The following is an 18134-nucleotide window of genomic DNA, read 5'->3' as shown; positions in this document are numbered from 1 at the left end:
TCTTTGCCACAGTCTTCATACTTAAGTTTTTGATTCCTCTTTTACAGTAATGATGAATGAACAGACCAGCAGCCTAGGACAAATACACGGGTTGTTTTTCTGAACCTGTCACTACATTATGATACTGAAAAGATGAGAAATGCTTCAGTTTTCCCATTACTATATAAGGAATAATTTTCTTTATGATTTAATTTGATGTCCCTCTATTAAAATTGCTATATAAGAACTAGCCATTATTGTTAGAAAGCTCCAAGCAAGACTGGAATTGGTAAATAAAAGTTGAACATATCAGGCTTTGCAGGTTTGAGAAAACTGAATTTCTGAGTTTCTAAGGTGAGTTTTGATCTATAATCCAGATCTGGAGTCATTTGGAAATATTTGCGCTAGGAAATTATGTCCCTTGGAGATAATACATTTAATATACAATAATGCATCACTGTAGAGAGCAGAGTTCAATTATAGGAGACATAAGAGGAAAGGGTAGTTATTTGCTTCAAAGCTGAATGGCTACAGGGTGCTGTAAGTGTTTTTGCTTCAGTAGCTCGGCAATTATCTTTTTCGAGTACCCTCAGTAATAACAACATTTATAATTAATAATTTAATATTTGAAAAAGGTGTCGTGTGCCTTCTTCGTTTAACACACGTAAATGTGTCTGATGTGTCATTGCCTATTAACAAAACATGGCAGAAATACAATCAGTTTGGATACAGGCTGCACACCCTAGTACATTTGAAGAACAGTAGATAGGAGCAGATTAAATGTTAAAACATTCATCACTCCAGAGCTTGCCTGCACCTCAGGTTCTTGAAAGAGTATCTAGTTTATCCAGACAGCTCATCTCTCTTCTTACATTGCAATTATTAATGCTGGCAGTTTCTAAATGGGAGCTATACTAGTGGGATAGCTGTTTTTTATGTGAGACTTAAAAGAATTTCTAATCAATCCAAAAACTGTACAAAAATACAATATAAATATGAGCAGGAGGAAGTGCTGCCAACACCAGATAGTAAAACTCAGAATCATCCCAGAAAAAAAATTAATAGTTTTGGATGTTTTATTTAAAAAATTGTGACAACCTTCACTTGTTGTTTGGCAACATAAATTTTGTATTCTGAAGTTTTTCTTTGCAAACAAAAAAAAAGCGATTGTGACTGTAGGAATAAAAACCGAGATTCTCATGTGTCTAATGTAACTTCTGGAGCTGGAGCACTAACCCTACTCCCACAGCTGTATTTTGAGTTTCATGAGATTTCAAGGGGAAAGGCCCTGACATTTATTTACTGGGCATCTCTTCCTGGCATAAGGGATAAGACAAAAGGAAGGTTTCCTAAGAAAACAAAGGATTGAGAAGAAAAGGACATGCATAAAACTAACAGACAATTCTGCAACCTGAGTAAACCTGAGTAAAATATGAAAAAGAACAGAGAAGGCCAAGAGAAGAGCAGGAATTTGTTAGAAACATTCTGGGCAAAGTGGAGCAGGAAAGGAACGAGGAGTTGGGTGCCTGGCACCCTAGGAGCTTCCCAGCCTTCATGTGCTATTTGTTATATAACCTGTCTTTGACTTCTAAAGCAATACATGTTTGATTGCTTTATGCTAGAAATAGGGACTCTGTTTTGGAACTAAGTCTGAAAAAGTACTTATAATTTATGGTTTGACCAGTGGAAACCATGTAATTGTAACAGATAGCAAGAATGGAACGACCTGACTTTTGACATTGGTAAACAGAATATTCCTACTAAATATTTTAACAGTTGGTGAAATTTCAACAGAAGGAAGGATTTACTGTGAGATAGCAAACACACAGCCTGAGAAAAATGAAGTTTGGAGGAGATACTGTATATAGGGGGAAAAAAAAAGAGGAAGCACTATATTATCTTGCAAGGTCATCTACGCAGTATAAAGCACTAAATTATAATAGAATTGTTGTATATTGTATTCCAGAAGATATGCAGCAAACTCATTTTCTAAACGGAAGCAGATTAAAAAGATAACAACTTGTACGTGCTAACAAATCAGCCGGAATGAGGAAGAGGCTTTAGGACCTCTTTGGTTGTTGAAATTTACTAGCAAAAAAATAGGTTGAAATTGTTAAAGATGCAAAAGTTTTCTCTTTTACAAACTGTACCGATCCTATACGGCAGGATTTTCATAGCAGAAGAACTTAGACCCAACAAAGATTTCCAATGTTACTGTCTCAGTGGTACAGTAGTTAGTAACGATTGAGACAGTGCACGCTCTCTGCGAGGAGCAGCTGAACTCATTTTTGTGGCTGTAGGTACCTCAAGGCCACTGGCTCACACTGCCACAAAGTGCTTCAAAACTTCTTATCAGAGACTGAGACTTGAAAAGAAATTTCCATTATGAATAGAAAAATCCAAAAATGACACCATATTTTTAGGAATACGTTCGCAAGGGAAGAGCCTCCTCTGCTTCTGCCTCCGTCACCCTCAGGGGTCCGTCCCCAGGGGAAACGAGGACTGCTCTCTCAACCCGTGGTTTTTTTCTACCGCTTCCCAAATGGATGTGTCAAACGTCATTAAGGATGATGGCAACTCTTCTCATATCCTGGCCGGAGTTAATAAAATCGCTCTGGCAGCACAAATGTTTCACGTATTTACATAAAATTCAAGCACTGCTAGTGATGCACACAAGGACGTCAGGGGAATACTTCAAGCCCAGCAGCGCAGCCCGACGTCCCCGAAACCCAAGCCGGGAGAGCTCGCAGCCCCGAGGATGACGGCGGTCGGGAAGGGCACCCCGCGAGCCAGCCGCGGCAGCGGGAGCCCGGCGGGGCCCGGGGCGGCCGCCGGGGCCCTGCCGCCGCCCCGCCCCGCCGCACTGACGCTCCAAGCGCCTCCCGCCGCTGCCCCGCCTCGGCTCCGGCTCCGGCTCCGGCTCCGCAGCGCCGGGCTCCGCCCCGCCCCGCGCCGCCGCCAACGGCCGCGCGCGCCTGCGCAGCGCCTGCCGCCGGGGAGCTGCCGCTATGGCGCAGCAGGGCAAAGCCAGCCTGAAGGAGCAGAAATACGACCGGCAGCTGAGGTAGCGCGGCGGCCGCGGGCGGGACGCGAGGCGGCCGCGGCGCTCGGCCCTCGGCTTGAGCGCAGCCTAGCGGGGCCGGGAGCGGGCTGCGGCGGCGGCGGCGCCCGGCCTGGCCCCGCGCCGCGGAGCGCAGCGCAGCGGGAGGCCTTTGCCGGGACCTGGGCTGCCAGCTCTGAAGGCGGGAGCAGCTCTGGCAGAGGCGGCGTGAGGCCGCGCAGGCGGGCGGCAGCCGGGGAGCAGCAGCCTGGCGGCCCGTGCCGCTTGTGCCCGCTGCCCGCCCGGCGCTGCCGGCGGCGGGGTGGCCCCGTGTGGCGGGACTCCCCTGGCCCTGACAAGGGACTTTAATTTGGAAAAGGTGCTCGCCTGGCCCACCGTGCGGCCTCGTGGGTGTTGGTGCGGGCTTGGGGGAGAGGGCAGGAAAAAAGGCGAAGCTGGGTGAGGGGGCTCGCGCTGGGAGGAGCTGATGCTGGAAGGGTGGCTTGGGCTGGTCTTAGCTTTCATATGCTTGCACGCATGGACAAGACTAACAGTAGTTGTAATGCTTTACCGTGTCTCCTCAGTAACTCTTTTCCTACAGCTGAAGAGAGTGAAATCAGTGGAGTTTTTGCTATTGAAAATGGCACAGTCAGGATTTCAGCCTGCATTTTGCTTTTAATAGTGCTCTAAGTGCATTATGTAGCAGTACAACTCATCCAGATTTATTATCTAGCTGCTTGTACTGTTGACATTTCAATGTCTGGTGTCTTCTCAAATTATAACAGTGACCCGTGCTAGTTTTAAAAAGTAAACTATATTAAAATACAAAAAAGTTTCTATATTCATATGACATAAAGTATAAAACTGGAGGAAATGAAACCTCACTAAAATGAGGTTGTGCTCTAGAAGGCTTTAGGTCCATCACAGTAAACCTTCCCAATGAAAGCCTATTCTAACACACACTGGCTAGCTCTGCTTCACAGTGAACAAAAAGTAGTATGCTAGCCTCTGTTTTCAATTGCTTAGCTCCTTTCATTTTTTTTTTTTGTATTGGGTTTACCTTCTGAAATGAAATTTTTTCAGAATGTTTCTGTTTCCATTCCTTTATAGATTATGGGGTGACCATGGACAAGAAGCTTTAGAATCCGCTCATGTTTGTGTGATAAATGCAACTGCCACAGGAACTGAAATACTCAAGAACTTAGTGCTGCCAGGTTACAAAAAAACCCCTCACTTCTATAATTGCTTAGTAATATGTCTGATAAGTTCCTAATGTTTAATTATTCTTTCCCCCCTCCCCCCCTTTAAGGTATTGGCTCATTTACAATTGTTGATGGGAACCGGGTCTCTGGAGAAGATGTTGGCAACAAGTAGGTTTGTTACGGGTTTCCCCTACAAATTAAGAAGTAACAGGGTATCATAAGTATCCATCTGTATACATCTTAATTATTTGCAATTCTCCATAATTTTAAGTCTCTGTATTTTTTCAAAACCTTTTGTATTTTATTACGACATATACAATACACATAATCACCAATTTGACATTAGCTGCTTAATTTGACATGCTCTTTTTAGTTGTTCTTTTGTACAGTAAAGGTTTATTTGCTTCACATATCTAGTACAGAAAGACACTAATCTACTTAAAAATATTAATAAACATAAAATCTTTGTTGCTTGTTTGGTGTCATCTTGAGGCCTAAGATTTGCTTGACTTTCAGTATGGTGAAACATTTTACCTTTATGGCCTAATAGTTTTGGTGACAAAAATAACTTCTGTTTAATTAGTTAATTGTTGTGAAACTGTGACTGATGTCTCTTTATTATCTTGCACAGCTTCAAAAGATACAAAATTAGCTAGAAATTAGCTTGTGTGCAGCTAGGGAAAGAAATATTACAAAATATTATAATAAAATAATTTGTCTACTTATTCTAGATCATTTTCTCTTACAGTTCAGGTACACACCTGCAAATATCTCCCTACTTACAGGGGTTATGTGTGGGGTAAGGATATTCCCTTACATGAAGAAAGAAGTATTAATGGATCTTTAATTAGCTTAGTGAAAAAAAATCTGTAGTATGACCCTTACTTCTAGAGAAGATTGGTATGTCTTATTTTTCAGTGAGGTGGCTCAGGCATTGAAAAGCTTCCTTAAGAAACTGATCATGAGGAAAACATAACAAAGGTGGGCAGGGGAAAAGCAGATTTAAGTGGAACCTTATTTTGTTGTGTGTGAGGCACAATAACATATTATGCATTAGGTAAGGTAACTTTAATATTACTTTTCTTCAAAATACAAATTCACATGAAGTATTTTTTTTCTTGTCTCCTTTTTCAGTTTCTTCCTCCAAAAAAGCCATATTGGTCAGGTAAGGAGATAACAAATGTCACTTTAGATATATTGCAAGAATGAAAGTTTGAGTAAATGCTCAGAGGTATTGTTATGTGAGTAATGCTACAAGTATGTACATATAGGTTAAAATCCCTTTATTTTTTGATAAAATTCTCCATGCCTGCTTTTTAGTTGCTCTTAAGTGAGAACAAAAGCTCAATTCTGGCACCATTGAATAAAAAAGTTATCAGGACCAGGTTAAGAGTATCCTTGGAAGGAAAGAGTGGAACAGAATTGTGGCTGAAGGCAGTCCCTCTCAGAGCGCAGAGGTGCATGGGGAAAAAAAAAATCAAAAAATATGAGACTACAAAAGGCACAGGTAACTCCCCAAAATTCTTCACCAAAACTGGAAATTAATAAACATAATTTTTGTTTTTAAAATAGTATTTTTAAAAATATGTCTCGAACAGGTGCCTGCTATGAAGTGATTTTTTTTCCTTCAGATAAATAAGACTTGTAATAATAAATTGTAATATGTGATAAAATTTACTTATTTGTTGCGTAGTATGTATAATGCAGGTACAATATAAAAATTGTATTTTGAGAGATTAAAGAAACTATTTTAATTATTTTTAAAACAGAATCGTGCCCAGAGTGCCACTGAGCTCTTGCAAGAATTGAATAATGATGTTTCTGGAAATTTTGTGGAAGAGGTTTGTTTTCTTATGTTATTTGTAGATTTTTTTGTTATACAATGTGGTGGAAGTATGGAATAATAGTTATATGTTCATTTTAATGTGGCAGTTTTAAGTACCTTAGATGCAGCCTTTGAGAAGGATGTTACTTGCAACAAGTCCATTTGTGTGTTAAATACTATTTTGTCTGTTCATCATAATTTTGTAGCTTTCATTTAAGACTTTGCGTTCACTTTCATGTTGCTCAAACTTGCTGTGTTTTGAGAAATTTTCACTATATGTTTCCTCAAATGTGTTTTTCACTATTATTTAGAGTCCAGAAAAACTTCTAGACAATGATCCCTCCTTTTTCAGTCGCTTTAACTTAGTGGTTGTAACCCAGCTACCGGAAAGGTAAAGAATCATTTGAAGTATTTCTTTTTTTTTTTTTTTTTTTTTTCATTCAGTTGTAAAAACAGCTTTCAATTGCAGGCGCATTCTGGGTAAATTACGCAAAGCAAAACCCTTCCCTTGTGAGGGAGGGTTATAGCAAATGATGACATTTTTCTGTTGACCTTTTCATATGTTAATATATAGTTTAAAAAATCTTTCAGATCCATAAGTGACTCCTAGGTGCTATTTTCTGCTATACTTGTGTGAGTCCAATATTTTTCTGTAATGGAAGTTATTTCTGGTCCAAAAGTGTTATAACAAATATTCTTCTTATGTAAAACAGAACCTGATCTGAGTTGCCTTTAGATTTTTTGTGAATGTATTTTATCATTCATATAGCTCTTTCCATTTTGTCTGTGTATGTAATTACAATGCACGTTTAAACCTTAAGACCAGAAGTTATTCAAATTTTTTTAACCTGTGCTTTCTCAGAGTCCTCTCTCATGCTGCCTTCCAGTAAACAGTAGAACTTAAAAATGAGTATGCTCAGAGCAGTGAGAAATTTAAGGGAGCAGAGCATGATTCCATTAATTTGATTAGAATTGCCTCTACTAGGAGTTATATTTGTCTGTGCAGCTCACAGGTCTAATTCTTTTTTTTTTTCTTTATCCTTCCTCTTTTACAACCCTTGTAAGCGTTCTGTTTAATTGATGCTCAAAGTATTTCAAACAATGGAGTTAAATATGAGTAAGCTAATAGACAAACGTAATTCCAGAATATTATAATGTCATAAAATTACTATCCTTTATTTTGTGCTTAAAATCATAATAATGGTATTAGAATTGTTGTCATAGAAAACTTACCTTACACAAATAACTTTTCTGGTTAAGTACTGTTGTCCTCTTGTACATGTTTTAAAAAAAAAAAAAATGTTTTTGTTTACAGTACCTTGCTGCGTTTAGCTGAACTTCTCTGGAACTCTAACATTCCTCTGCTGGTCTGTAGGACTTACGGACTGGTTGGGTATATGAGAGTCATTATTAAAGAACATCCAGGTAGGAGAGCTTTTTGAAATTAAGACCTTTTTTTATTGCTTCTGTATGCAGTGTCAATTTGTGATTTTTTTCACTGTTATCTTGTGAGGTATTTAGTATTTGTTAACTCCTGTGTAGTTTGCAGCTCTTCACTGTGAGCATTCTTTGGAAAGTACATATAAATTATGGACTACAACAAATAGTAAAATTGGAGGTTCTCCTCTGACATTAGACTGTTATCCTACACAAAACACTTGTTTTGAGAATTAAGCAGTTACATGAGCAAGCAATATATTGCATTTGATGTGTACCCCTCTTTTGAGGGCTGGAGATGAAAACATGGAATAAGTTGTTTAACTTTTTCATAGTTATTGAATCTCACCCTGACAATGCGTTAGAAGATCTGAGACTGGACAAACCATTTCCAGAATTGAGGGAACATATTCAGTCTTATGACTTGGATCATATGGACAAAAAGGTTGGTATGTGGTTCATGTGCTCTGAAGACAGATGCAGGCATAGAACAGGGGCTCTATGAGAATGTATCTTGGCGAATGACTTTCTTTTGGTGAAGGCCTTATCTGGGCAGAGGCAACTGTGTAGTCAGTCATGAGGTAGTACTTTAAGCCTATACCGTAAATGTTACAGTTTGTATTTCAATCTTGAGCTAGAGGGATTTTACAAAGTGAGTAATATTCATAGACAATTTTTTTAGAGTGTATTTTTTTATAATTACTTACTGCTACTGAGCTTTGTAGTATGGGTGTTTATGCATAATATAGTTCCACATCAGAAAAATTTTTGAGAACTTGCTTCAGCCATGCTTTCAAGTAAAGTAATTGTAATTTGTTTCATAGTAGTTGAAGAACTGTATTTCTGAATCCAAGTCTGGAGCATGTCCTATCTGGTCAGGTAGTGGAAGGGATATTATTCTAATACTAATTTACCTTTAAAATAGATTGTTAATTTGTCTTCTGTCTCTTCTCTCATAAATTTTACAAAGATTTCTCTGTTGTTCAATTACAGGACCATAGCCACACTCCATGGATTGTGATTGTAGCCAAGTATCTAACAAAATGGTTCAATGAGGTATATTGCAAAACAGGATAAGTCATCAATGTACTTTTATTATTATTACCATTATGTTAAACTTGTCTTTTCAAAACTAGATTATTATTTTGGCAACTTGTAACCAAGAAAACAAAGTGAAATCATAAAAGATATTGCTGATTGAAATGAACGTAACTGAACTTTGACAGACTCTTAGAAATTAGTAGTCGGAACACCATGAGATTAGTATTAGATATTTTCAAGACAAGTAAAATCTTTTTGTTTTTAAATTTAGAAAAGTGATCAGTTGCCTAAGAGTTGTAAAGAAAAAGAAGCCTTCAGACAACTGATTAGACAAGGTAATATATGTTTTAGGAATCATATTGTCAGAGTGGTGGATATATTAAGGCAGTAGCTTGACTTTAAAAGTATGTGGAAGTTCTCTCAGGGTTACCTTATGAAAATCTGGTGGTGTATAAAGTACAATTCTTCTGTTAAGTTATCGCTATATACAGAAGGTTGTTTTGATCCTGAATTGCTGATAAATTCAGTTTGGCTGTGTTTCTTTCTTGTTTAAAGAGTACAATTTGGTTGGGAGCGAGAGGCACTGAGAGAATCCCACAGAAAAATTTAATGGTTAATACTAAGAATGGGATAAAGTGGAAATCAAGGGCTTTTAACACTGGAACTGTTGTTAAGTGGAAGTATTAGCTGGCTAGTTGGACCACCAAATTGTTGATAACCATTTAAGTTACGAATGATCAGTGATGGATGTGCAGTGTTTCGGCCCTCCCTCCCTCCGTCGTCTTCCCTCTATATGCTGATTCTGTATGGAAAGAAACTGGGAGAATACAGGCTGAGCAAGGGATTATGAGGCTACTGAATATGCTGTCATTAGTCTGTGAACAGAAAACTCCATTTATTCAAATCTGTCAGTACAGTGCCTTTTGCAGGTGCTAAGATTTTTGAGCTATTTTTAAAAAATGGTTTAGGTAATGTATTTACATTATCTTAAATGACTAAAAACACGAACTGAATTTTTGAAACTCCCTTATTATTTAAAGCCAACCTGTGTGCAAATTGCTGCGAAGAGTGTGTGGGGGAGAGAGTGCTGCGAAGAGTGTGGTTTTTTTTTTTTTTTTTTTTTAAATAATCTTCATCCCCAGGTTGGATTAGGGGACTGATCTGGTTGAAAAGACATAATTACCTACTGGGAAGTTGGTTGTTGTTGGATCACTTTCTTGATCTGGCTTGCCATGTGGGTTCATGAGCATTTGTGCTAATGTAACAGAAGTGGGGGGGGAAATATGTATGACTAGGAATAGGAAGAAGAGTTGAATTGCTTTTTTACTGACATCTGCATTCATTTAGTGATTATAAAACTGGATTCTTCATTTCTCATACAAGTCAGTTGATACTTTTCTAATAAGTGACTTTTGTTTAATATTACAGGAAATAATCACATGCAGACTCCCTGATGGAATTATGTATTTAGTTTTATCAGTATGTCTTACTGATAATTGGATGTTTTAATGATATGTCATTATGCCACAAATGCATCCAAAGCCAATCTGCTTCATTGATAAAACCTAAATGATAAGCTCAAATTCATGGGATTCTATATTGATTTCTTTTTTCAATAAGGTATCCTAAAGAATGAAAATGGGACCCCAGAAGATGAAGAAAACTTTGAAGAAGCTATAAAAAATGTGAACTCAGCATTAAGTACTACAAAGGTAAAAATAAGCATAAAATAAGCTTGAAGTGTTCAAAGAACTGGAAATATTAAGTGCTCCATTTTTTTCAGAGCCTATTATCTGCTTGTAGGACAGAAATTGCACCTGCAACATGTATATTTAGGTACAACAGGAGTAGTACAACTTTAAAATTTAAATCATGCCATGTAAAATAGGCCTCGATTAGCCTGCAGTGTAGCCTAGGGCAAATCTTTATTTGCTGTTGATGTACTGAATTCAAGTATAGGACAAGTCAGCATCCAGAGTTTATTAGTAATGTATCCCTATCTTAGAAATTTACGGTTTCATTGATCTGCTTTTCTTTACAAAAGAAAATCCAATAAGTGATTTAATATAGTTATACTGAACTAGCAATCAGTATAGCTAATGTCTGGTTTCAGTACATTATTAAGAGGGAAACACAGTAAGCAACTGTGCTGTATTGAGCCTACAGTATTCATTCTGTTCCCAAATGAAGGGCAGTAGGGGACTTGTGGGGCATCAGATTGATTATTCATCTTAAATAAGCATGTAACAAAATTGTTTCCATAAACTGGTGAAGCTTGAAAACACTGAAAGGGAAGGGTTTTTTTGTTTTTTTTTAAGTCCTGAGGTACTACCTCGTAGTTAGGATTGACCTAGGATTTTATTTAAGAAACATAAACTATAGCTGTAATTGCATCAGTTGGCTTAACGCTTTAAAGTGGCTTTAGTGCTCTCATCTGTGATGCTACTCTAGTTAACACTAAGTTGCAAAAGCTGTCTGGGGTGAAAGCATGTTCTGTTATGCCATTTCTAGATTGCATTCCATTTCTATTTGAACTGTGCTGATACTTGCTTAGGCAGTCAGAGGTTAAGTCTCTCAGGAAAGCAGCAGGTAAAACTTTGTATTGACATCTGAGCCACTACAGTCTGTGTCCCAGGATATTAACGTTGTCTTTCAGTGTATATGCCAGACTGTAAACTGCAGTGGTTAAGAAGACAGAGCGCTTTCACTTTTGCTGGCTGTGTTTCTCTTTGATTCACCTGCTTTTTTTGCTGCCTTACCTCTAGCAGGTAGGATGGGCAGCTGGGTTTGGTAATACCTTGTATTGATGTGGCTACTGCTTTTTAAGCTCTCTTCCATTTCAAAGAGGTAAATAAGGTGAGGTTTTGTTCATAACATTCTTCTTGATCAGAAGTGTGTATCTTATTTTCAAGCAATACTATTTGAAATTTGTCCGGTACACAAAACTCAAAAAAGATTACTTTCATTTGAAGCTCTGAGGTCACTTAGGATTGGATCATCTACGTAGTAAGTGTCGAATTATTTCGAGGAAGAGAAAGTCAAGTAAATACAAATCCGATGTAACTTTTTTCATAGATTCCAAGGTGTATTGAAGAGATTTTTAACGATGAGTGTTGCGTCAATCTCACAAACCAGGTAATAAGTAAAGGTAAGACTGTTAAATGTAGGACTAGTGTTATAAATAACATTTGTATAGATGACTGTCTGTTATATGTTTGCAGTCATCCTCCTTTTGGATTTTGGCTCGAGCTGTAAAGGAATTTGTGGCAAATGAGGGGCAAGGAAGCTTACCTGTTCGGGGCACTATTCCTGATATGATAGCAGATTCTAGTAAATTTATCAAATTGCAAAATGTGTAAGTATTCAAGTTTTTCTTTAATGCTTATTAATGATAATGAGAAGTGGTGACTTTAGACCTCACAGAGCAGATAAAATCCTAGAGAGAGAGAGAGAGAGAGAAAGTGCGTGTTTGTGTGAGGATAACGCTGCAGCGTTGGCCCATCTGCTCTCTGCTATCTGCTGTTTGAAATCAGGATCTAAATCTTCCATACCTCTCTGTTTTCTAAGGTTGGGTAGTAAGTGATCACTTTTTCTTAACTATAAATCTACTGAAGAACTTATGAGGTGGTAGAGCTCCTCCTAGTCAAGCTACTGCAATGCAGAACCTGTTCCTAAAGCAAATGTTGCTGAAACACAGCTGTTGTCTTTCCCCCGTATGTGTGTCAACGTGGCTGTAGAAATGGTAGTTTCCTGATTTATTTATAAGTACTTAATTTTAACTAATCTCCCTTGAAGGGATTTCTTGGCAGATAATAAGGATGAAGACTTGGTGAATGAATATCTTAACTGCAAACACTAAACAGCATCAGTAAGGTTTAAGATTTAGGAAAGCCATCTTGCATACATGTATCCTCCGTATGACCTTACCACTGCTGTGTGTCTTGGACTTGGTGCAGGTCTTCTGGCCAAAAGACCTTTTTTCTGGTCTTGACATCTCTTTGCAGTTGATTGCCTCTTTCTTGTTCTTTGTCTATGCAGTTCTACTGAGGGTTTTCTAGGCTCCGACTTGCTCTCGTGCCAGTATGAAAGTATGGAGAAGCAATCAGAATTTGTTTTAAACAATAAGTTCTGAAATACAACCTGTGCTAGAAAGAGGACTGTATGTCTTTAATAGTGTTTACTAATCAAAATTTAAACTGTAATTTTAAAGATATGTTCCTTAAACTGACTGCCACAAATAGCATTAAAAAGATGGATATAAAAATATCAAATTTTAAACATCTAAAAATTTATTGTTACTTCTCCATGGAAGTTACTCTGTATAAAGAGAGTAAATCCAAGAACCTATGTTGTTATTTTGCCAAACAAAATCATAATCACTTGAGTTTCCATAGATAAAACCTAACTTGTAAATTTGTATTTTATAAGTATCAATCCTGAACTTGAAAATCATTATCTACTTTAGTTCATATTCCAAATAAGCATTATAATATAAGGTCTTAATTCCCTGATAAACGCTTTCAGATGCTCAAAATGAGCTCTTTACCACAGTTCTTCAAAAAATTAATGCAAACATTTGAGCAACACAGTATTTCATGAAATTCAATTTATGTACTATGGTTAAACCTATATTAAAATACAAAAAAGTAATTAGCAAAAAAAGCCCAAGGAAGTACTAATAGCTACTTGTTCTGAAACATTTTCCTAATATTCTTCCTTGTTTGTAGTAATATTCCTTTTACTATTAATGGTTGCTAAGAACACTGTTACGCATGTGGTTTTTAAGCTGCATGTTTAGTAAACAGTTCAGAGCCTCTGCAGGACAGTTTTAAGGCGGTAATAAGTGCATTCATGGCTCTTGAGGTTGCTCATTTCCATTCATATTGATCGTATCTTATCCTTACAATATAAGACAAAAAAACTTTCTCCATATTAAATTTAAATTGATAATTTTATGCGGTAATCAATAAGGCTGTTTTTATTAACAGATACCGTGAAAAAGCAAAGAAAGATATTGCTGCTGTGGGTAACCATGCTGCTAAATTGTTACAGTCCCTAGGCAAGGTATGGTTGAATGTACAGTCTGACAACTGAAATAATTTTTTTGTGATACATATGCAGAAACAAGTCAAAGGAGCCAGATATAAGAAGAGCAAACTTAATTATTTCATTCTCTTGGACAGTTCTAATGTAACTTCACAATATCTGTGGTCTTTTTTATCTGTCACTTTTGATGTGGTAATACAAAATGAAAGTGAAAGGTGTACAGGGATTTATTAGTTAAAATTTCTAATTCTTTTTGTTAGAAGAAGACATAGTTATTTCAGAGTGAGTATGTGAATATCTCTGGCAACAAATTCTCTGATAATTGTTTGTGTTGAAACCAGTATATTCTTCTTTCTTTTAGGCACCTGAGCTCATTTCAGAAAGAGAATTAAAGTTGCTCTGTGAGTATGCTTGGATTCTGTTGCTGTGTTTATACGAATGATGAAACATTCAGGAAGTTTTGAATGATAACGTACTTATTACTAGCTCAATATATGAATTTTTTTTTTAAAAGTGCTCAGAATCTCCCAGTATCTTGCATCTCTCATCCTCAGTGGAAGTTAGTTGTTCAACATTTCTCAGTCCATGAAGGCTTTTGGAGGCAGATGCATTCCATATGCCTTAACTACAACAATAAAGCTTAAAAAAATACAATTCTTTGGGTCCAAACAGAAGGTATCCTCTACTTTATTATTAGTATCTAATCACTTTTGCTTGTTCTGTGATACTGACTTCGGAGTGCAGATTCAGTCAACTTCCTGCAGTCTGAAAAAGTAAAATAAAGATGCAGTACTGTTTATGACAACTTAGGTTATGTCTGTTATGGATACATACATGTGTTCATACAGCTGAGTCTGAGTCTCCTCAGAAGTGGAAAATTTGCCTCTAAGCAGGTAGGCAAGAGCATGTTGCCCCTGCATTGAAATGTCTTTTGCTGCAGTTTTTGACAGTCTTATGGAGCTCCTCATTTTTTGAGTGCCTGGTTAGTAGCTGCTCATTGGTTTGGTTCATACAATTGATAGTGGTGGATAACCTCTTCTTGCTTGTAGCTGCACTGTTAGAATGTTAACTGAGAACATGTAAGACAGTGTTAGATATGGGGGAAGATAAAAAGAACCCATGTTCATTTGTAGCATGGAAGAGGAAAACATCAAGCTGATGGCTGTGATCCTATAAAGGAAAGTCACACATTGTGAGTTTTTACGTTCACACAACAGATACGTTTAGATTCTAGAAGTAAATATTTTGCTAAAATACCTGTGATCATAGATCTAAATGTAGTCTAAGAGAGTTTATTACTTTCACCTGCCTGAAGAAATGGGAAAGGGTTAAACAAAACTATCCATGATAAGTTTTAGTCTTTTCATGTTTAGCAGATCAGAGAGACAGACACATCGAGTTAGTAACTAATGATGCATTTAAGTAGGTAATGTTCTCCTTTCTGCACCTTCTGCTCAGGCAGCAATTCAGCCTTTCTTCGAGTAGTGCGATGTAGATCTCTGTCTGAAGAATATGGTTTAAACACTTTTAACAAGGATGAAATTAGTAAGTATTCCTTTTTTTGCACATACTTTAATTGCATTTTCAACTTCAATTCTTTTTGATCACAAAATCATTCTATATCTTATTCTACTTCCATATGCAGTTTTATAATTTGGCATCAGCAGTATTCTAGATGCATAGTTTTAATAAGTCTAGAATGTTGGATTTGGTTTTACTTTGAAATCTCAAAAATGACCTTATGGATTAATGTATGTTCTAGTTTTCCCCATACATGTTTTATTTTAATACCATGTAGGTTAAACATTCTGGTTTTCTTTAAACTTTACTATATCTCAGTTATTTCTGTTAGAGCTGGAAAGATGTTTTTACTTGGGCAAAGATTTGAGAACAGTTGTCTTGGACTCTTTCAGAACCCAGGGATCTGGAAAATGCTGAGCTGTGTCTTAAGGAACTTTAAAATCTGTTGCGTAATTGTAGTCATTACGGTTAAATATGTAAAGCATGCATTGCAAGGCCTAAAATACTAAGGAAATATCTCATTTAAAGTTATAGCAGCTGGAAAAGTTGAAATATGCAAATATTTTCACTTACCAGAGGTTATATGAAATACGTACAGTATCATCTTGTCATGCACCCTCTGGATTCCAGGTTGTATATTTTGACAGTTGACTCAGTTTCAGTTGCAGGCTTTTTTGGCTAAGATATCTGCTTCCTGCAGAAAATAGATCAAAAGTTTTTACAGTTTAAGCACGTGGAAATATTTGATTGTTTTGAAGTAACTTAATCTTTTTTTTTCCATTACATCTGTACCAGCTAACAACTTTTCTCCCCATTTTTCAGTTTCCAATATGGATAACCCAGACAATGAAATAGTTCTGTACTTAATGCTACGAGCTGTAGATAGATTTTATAAGCAGCATGGTAGATACCCAGGTAAGTTAATACCAGTTAGATATGTCATTATAAGAAACACAAAAAATCTAATCACTATCACAATACTAGGTATAAACTATAAATTAAGTATTTGTATTTCTGTATTAATATATGATTTTTAGTGCAAAACTTAAAGTGAGAAGTTTTTCTTTTTGGAAACTTGATGAATTTATCTGGATTGATAGTGCTGGTGTGTTATGAGTTAATTCAGCTATGCACTAATTTCTTACCGTTAGTGGAAATATTTAATAAATATGTTGTTTAGTATTACAAGTTTAGTATATTAATCACCTCAGAAATAACTTTAAAAATGTAAAATACGTACATTGCCACTTTAAACCCATTAATTTTGAATATGGTGTTAGTTATCAACTGTTTCATCGCATAACTTACTTTCCAGGTGTCTACAACTATCAGGTAGAAGACGATATTGGGAAACTGAGATCTTGCCTCACTGGTTTCCTACAAGAACACGGGTTGTCTGTAGTCGTGAAGGATGACTATGTTCATGAATTGTAAGTGTTGTATGATAATTGTCACTTTTCAGGTCTGTTTTACAGACCAAGGAAAATACTAATTGTTACTCTGCTATCTAGTTGTCGCTATGGAGCTGCTGAGCCACATGCTATTGCTGCGTTCATGGGAGGTAAGAATGTCACTGTATTTCTAAGGTTCATTTAAAAACAAGTGCACTGTAGTAGTGTCACTTTTGAATTGGGATCTCACTGTTTTAATTCCTTTGCAGTGTTAGAAGAAAGACTGTAATCATAGGCTGGTGTCTAAGATAGCATTAGAACAAAATCTTTGCCTTTTCATTTCTCTAGACCTGGCCTCCTACAGTGTATAGAAAACTGGGCATAACTGGGGTTTGAGGTCAATGGAAGACACAATGTAAACTTACGAAATAACCTCAGTGAACAGTTACAGTAGCTTAAAAAATATGTAAATTGGAAAATAACTGTTTTGATTAAAAATAAAGAATAGTAGTAATATTAAATATGTTAATTTAAATAAAGATGTATTTGTAATTAATTTTATGTTACGTATCTGTTATATAGGGATAGCCTTGATTGCTTCCCTTAATTCAACCTGCAGGTGGTATTAAAAATGTTTCAATAGATACTTGAAGTATGAGTTTGAGTTACTTCCGTTATTTGGCTTTGTGTGGTGCTAAAGATATTAAGTATTAAATGTTACATGGGTGTCAGAATTTTTTTTCCTCTGGTTAAGCAAAATTTGAAATGTGTGTAAAGATAACTTGTGTTCTGAAGAAATTACAAAATACTTCATCTTGCAGCAGCACACAGGGATCAAAGTGAAGTGACCTCTTTATTTTGCAGTTTAAAGGGGGAAAACTATATATAATTTTCTTAATTGAGCTTTTCAATTTCAGTCACTTAGAAAGGTAACTATTTGTGTCGGTTTGTGCATGCACACACACTCTTACAAATTTTTTTACCTGTTTTGATAAGATAATTGCAGTATATAGAAGGTATGTATAGTAAAGTGTATGCGAAGCTAACTTTTAAAGCCACAAGCTTCTTGAGACTGCTTTGTATTAGCAAGTACTGAAAAGCATTTTACCCTGCAGTTGCAGCAAGCTATGTCCAATTTTTAGTGTATTGAGTTCTAGATGAAATACTTCTATTGGTTTTAAAGTACGACCTGCTAACTCCATTTTATCTCTTCCCCCTTCCCTCCCCCCCCCCCCTTTTATAGGAGCTGCTGCTCAGGAGGTTATCAAAGTCATTACAGGGCAATTTGTAATTTTTAACAACACCTATATTTACAGTGGAATGTCACAGACTTCAATGACTTTCCAGCTGTAGAATAGCTATATCACACTTGTTGCCACCAGGCTGTGCTGCTGTGTCTTGTAAATATTGTTACTGTGGCATTTTGCCGCTGACTGGACTGTTCTGTATTATCTGAAAATCAAAGTTTCCTTTATTTGTAACAATTTTACCATATTTTATGCTGCGGACAAATAAAATCATACCAAATGCTGATTTTTTTTTTTAATGTAAAAAATTTCTGATTTCCATTTGGAGACAAAAAAAGCCCTTTGGAACAGTAGGTTGCATTTACCAGTTTACCTGTTTAAACGGTCTCCCTGGTTTGCTGTAGA

General features: G+C 36.7%; 1 protein-coding gene across 2 annotated transcripts; it reads left to right on the top strand.

Annotated features, from left to right (window-relative positions):
• The first annotated feature begins 2847 nt into the window (after window positions 1-2847).
• NAE1 (NEDD8 activating enzyme E1 subunit 1) lies at window positions 2848-18015 on the top strand. 2 transcript variants are annotated; one of them, XM_068955376.1, is made up of 20 exons: window positions 2848-3043; window positions 4130-4233; window positions 4329-4389; window positions 5356-5386; window positions 5991-6062; window positions 6358-6437; window positions 7362-7471; window positions 7819-7928; window positions 8477-8539; window positions 8796-8859; window positions 10145-10236; window positions 11600-11659; window positions 11746-11879; window positions 13513-13588; window positions 13932-13971; window positions 15029-15115; window positions 15914-16006; window positions 16407-16521; window positions 16603-16652; window positions 17726-18015. In XM_068955376.1, the coding sequence occupies exons 1-20, from the start codon at window positions 2988-2990 to the stop codon at window positions 17833-17835; spliced, it is 1608 nt and encodes a 535-aa protein (XP_068811477.1). In that variant the 5' UTR covers window positions 2848-2987; the 3' UTR covers window positions 17836-18015. The 2 variants fall into 2 exon arrangements, with proteins under 2 accessions (XP_068811477.1, XP_068811478.1); XM_068955377.1 differs by having other exon boundaries at window positions 2923-3043; window positions 16831-18015.
• The last annotated feature ends 119 nt before the right edge of the window (window positions 18016-18134 follow it).

Source organism: Struthio camelus, chromosome 10 (assembly GCF_040807025.1).
Source record: "Struthio camelus isolate bStrCam1 chromosome 10, bStrCam1.hap1, whole genome shotgun sequence".
NCBI lineage: Eukaryota > Metazoa > Chordata > Aves > Struthioniformes > Struthionidae > Struthio > Struthio camelus.
The sequence above is the reverse complement of the archived record's forward strand: the minus strand, read 5'-3'. Positions and strand labels throughout refer to the sequence as shown.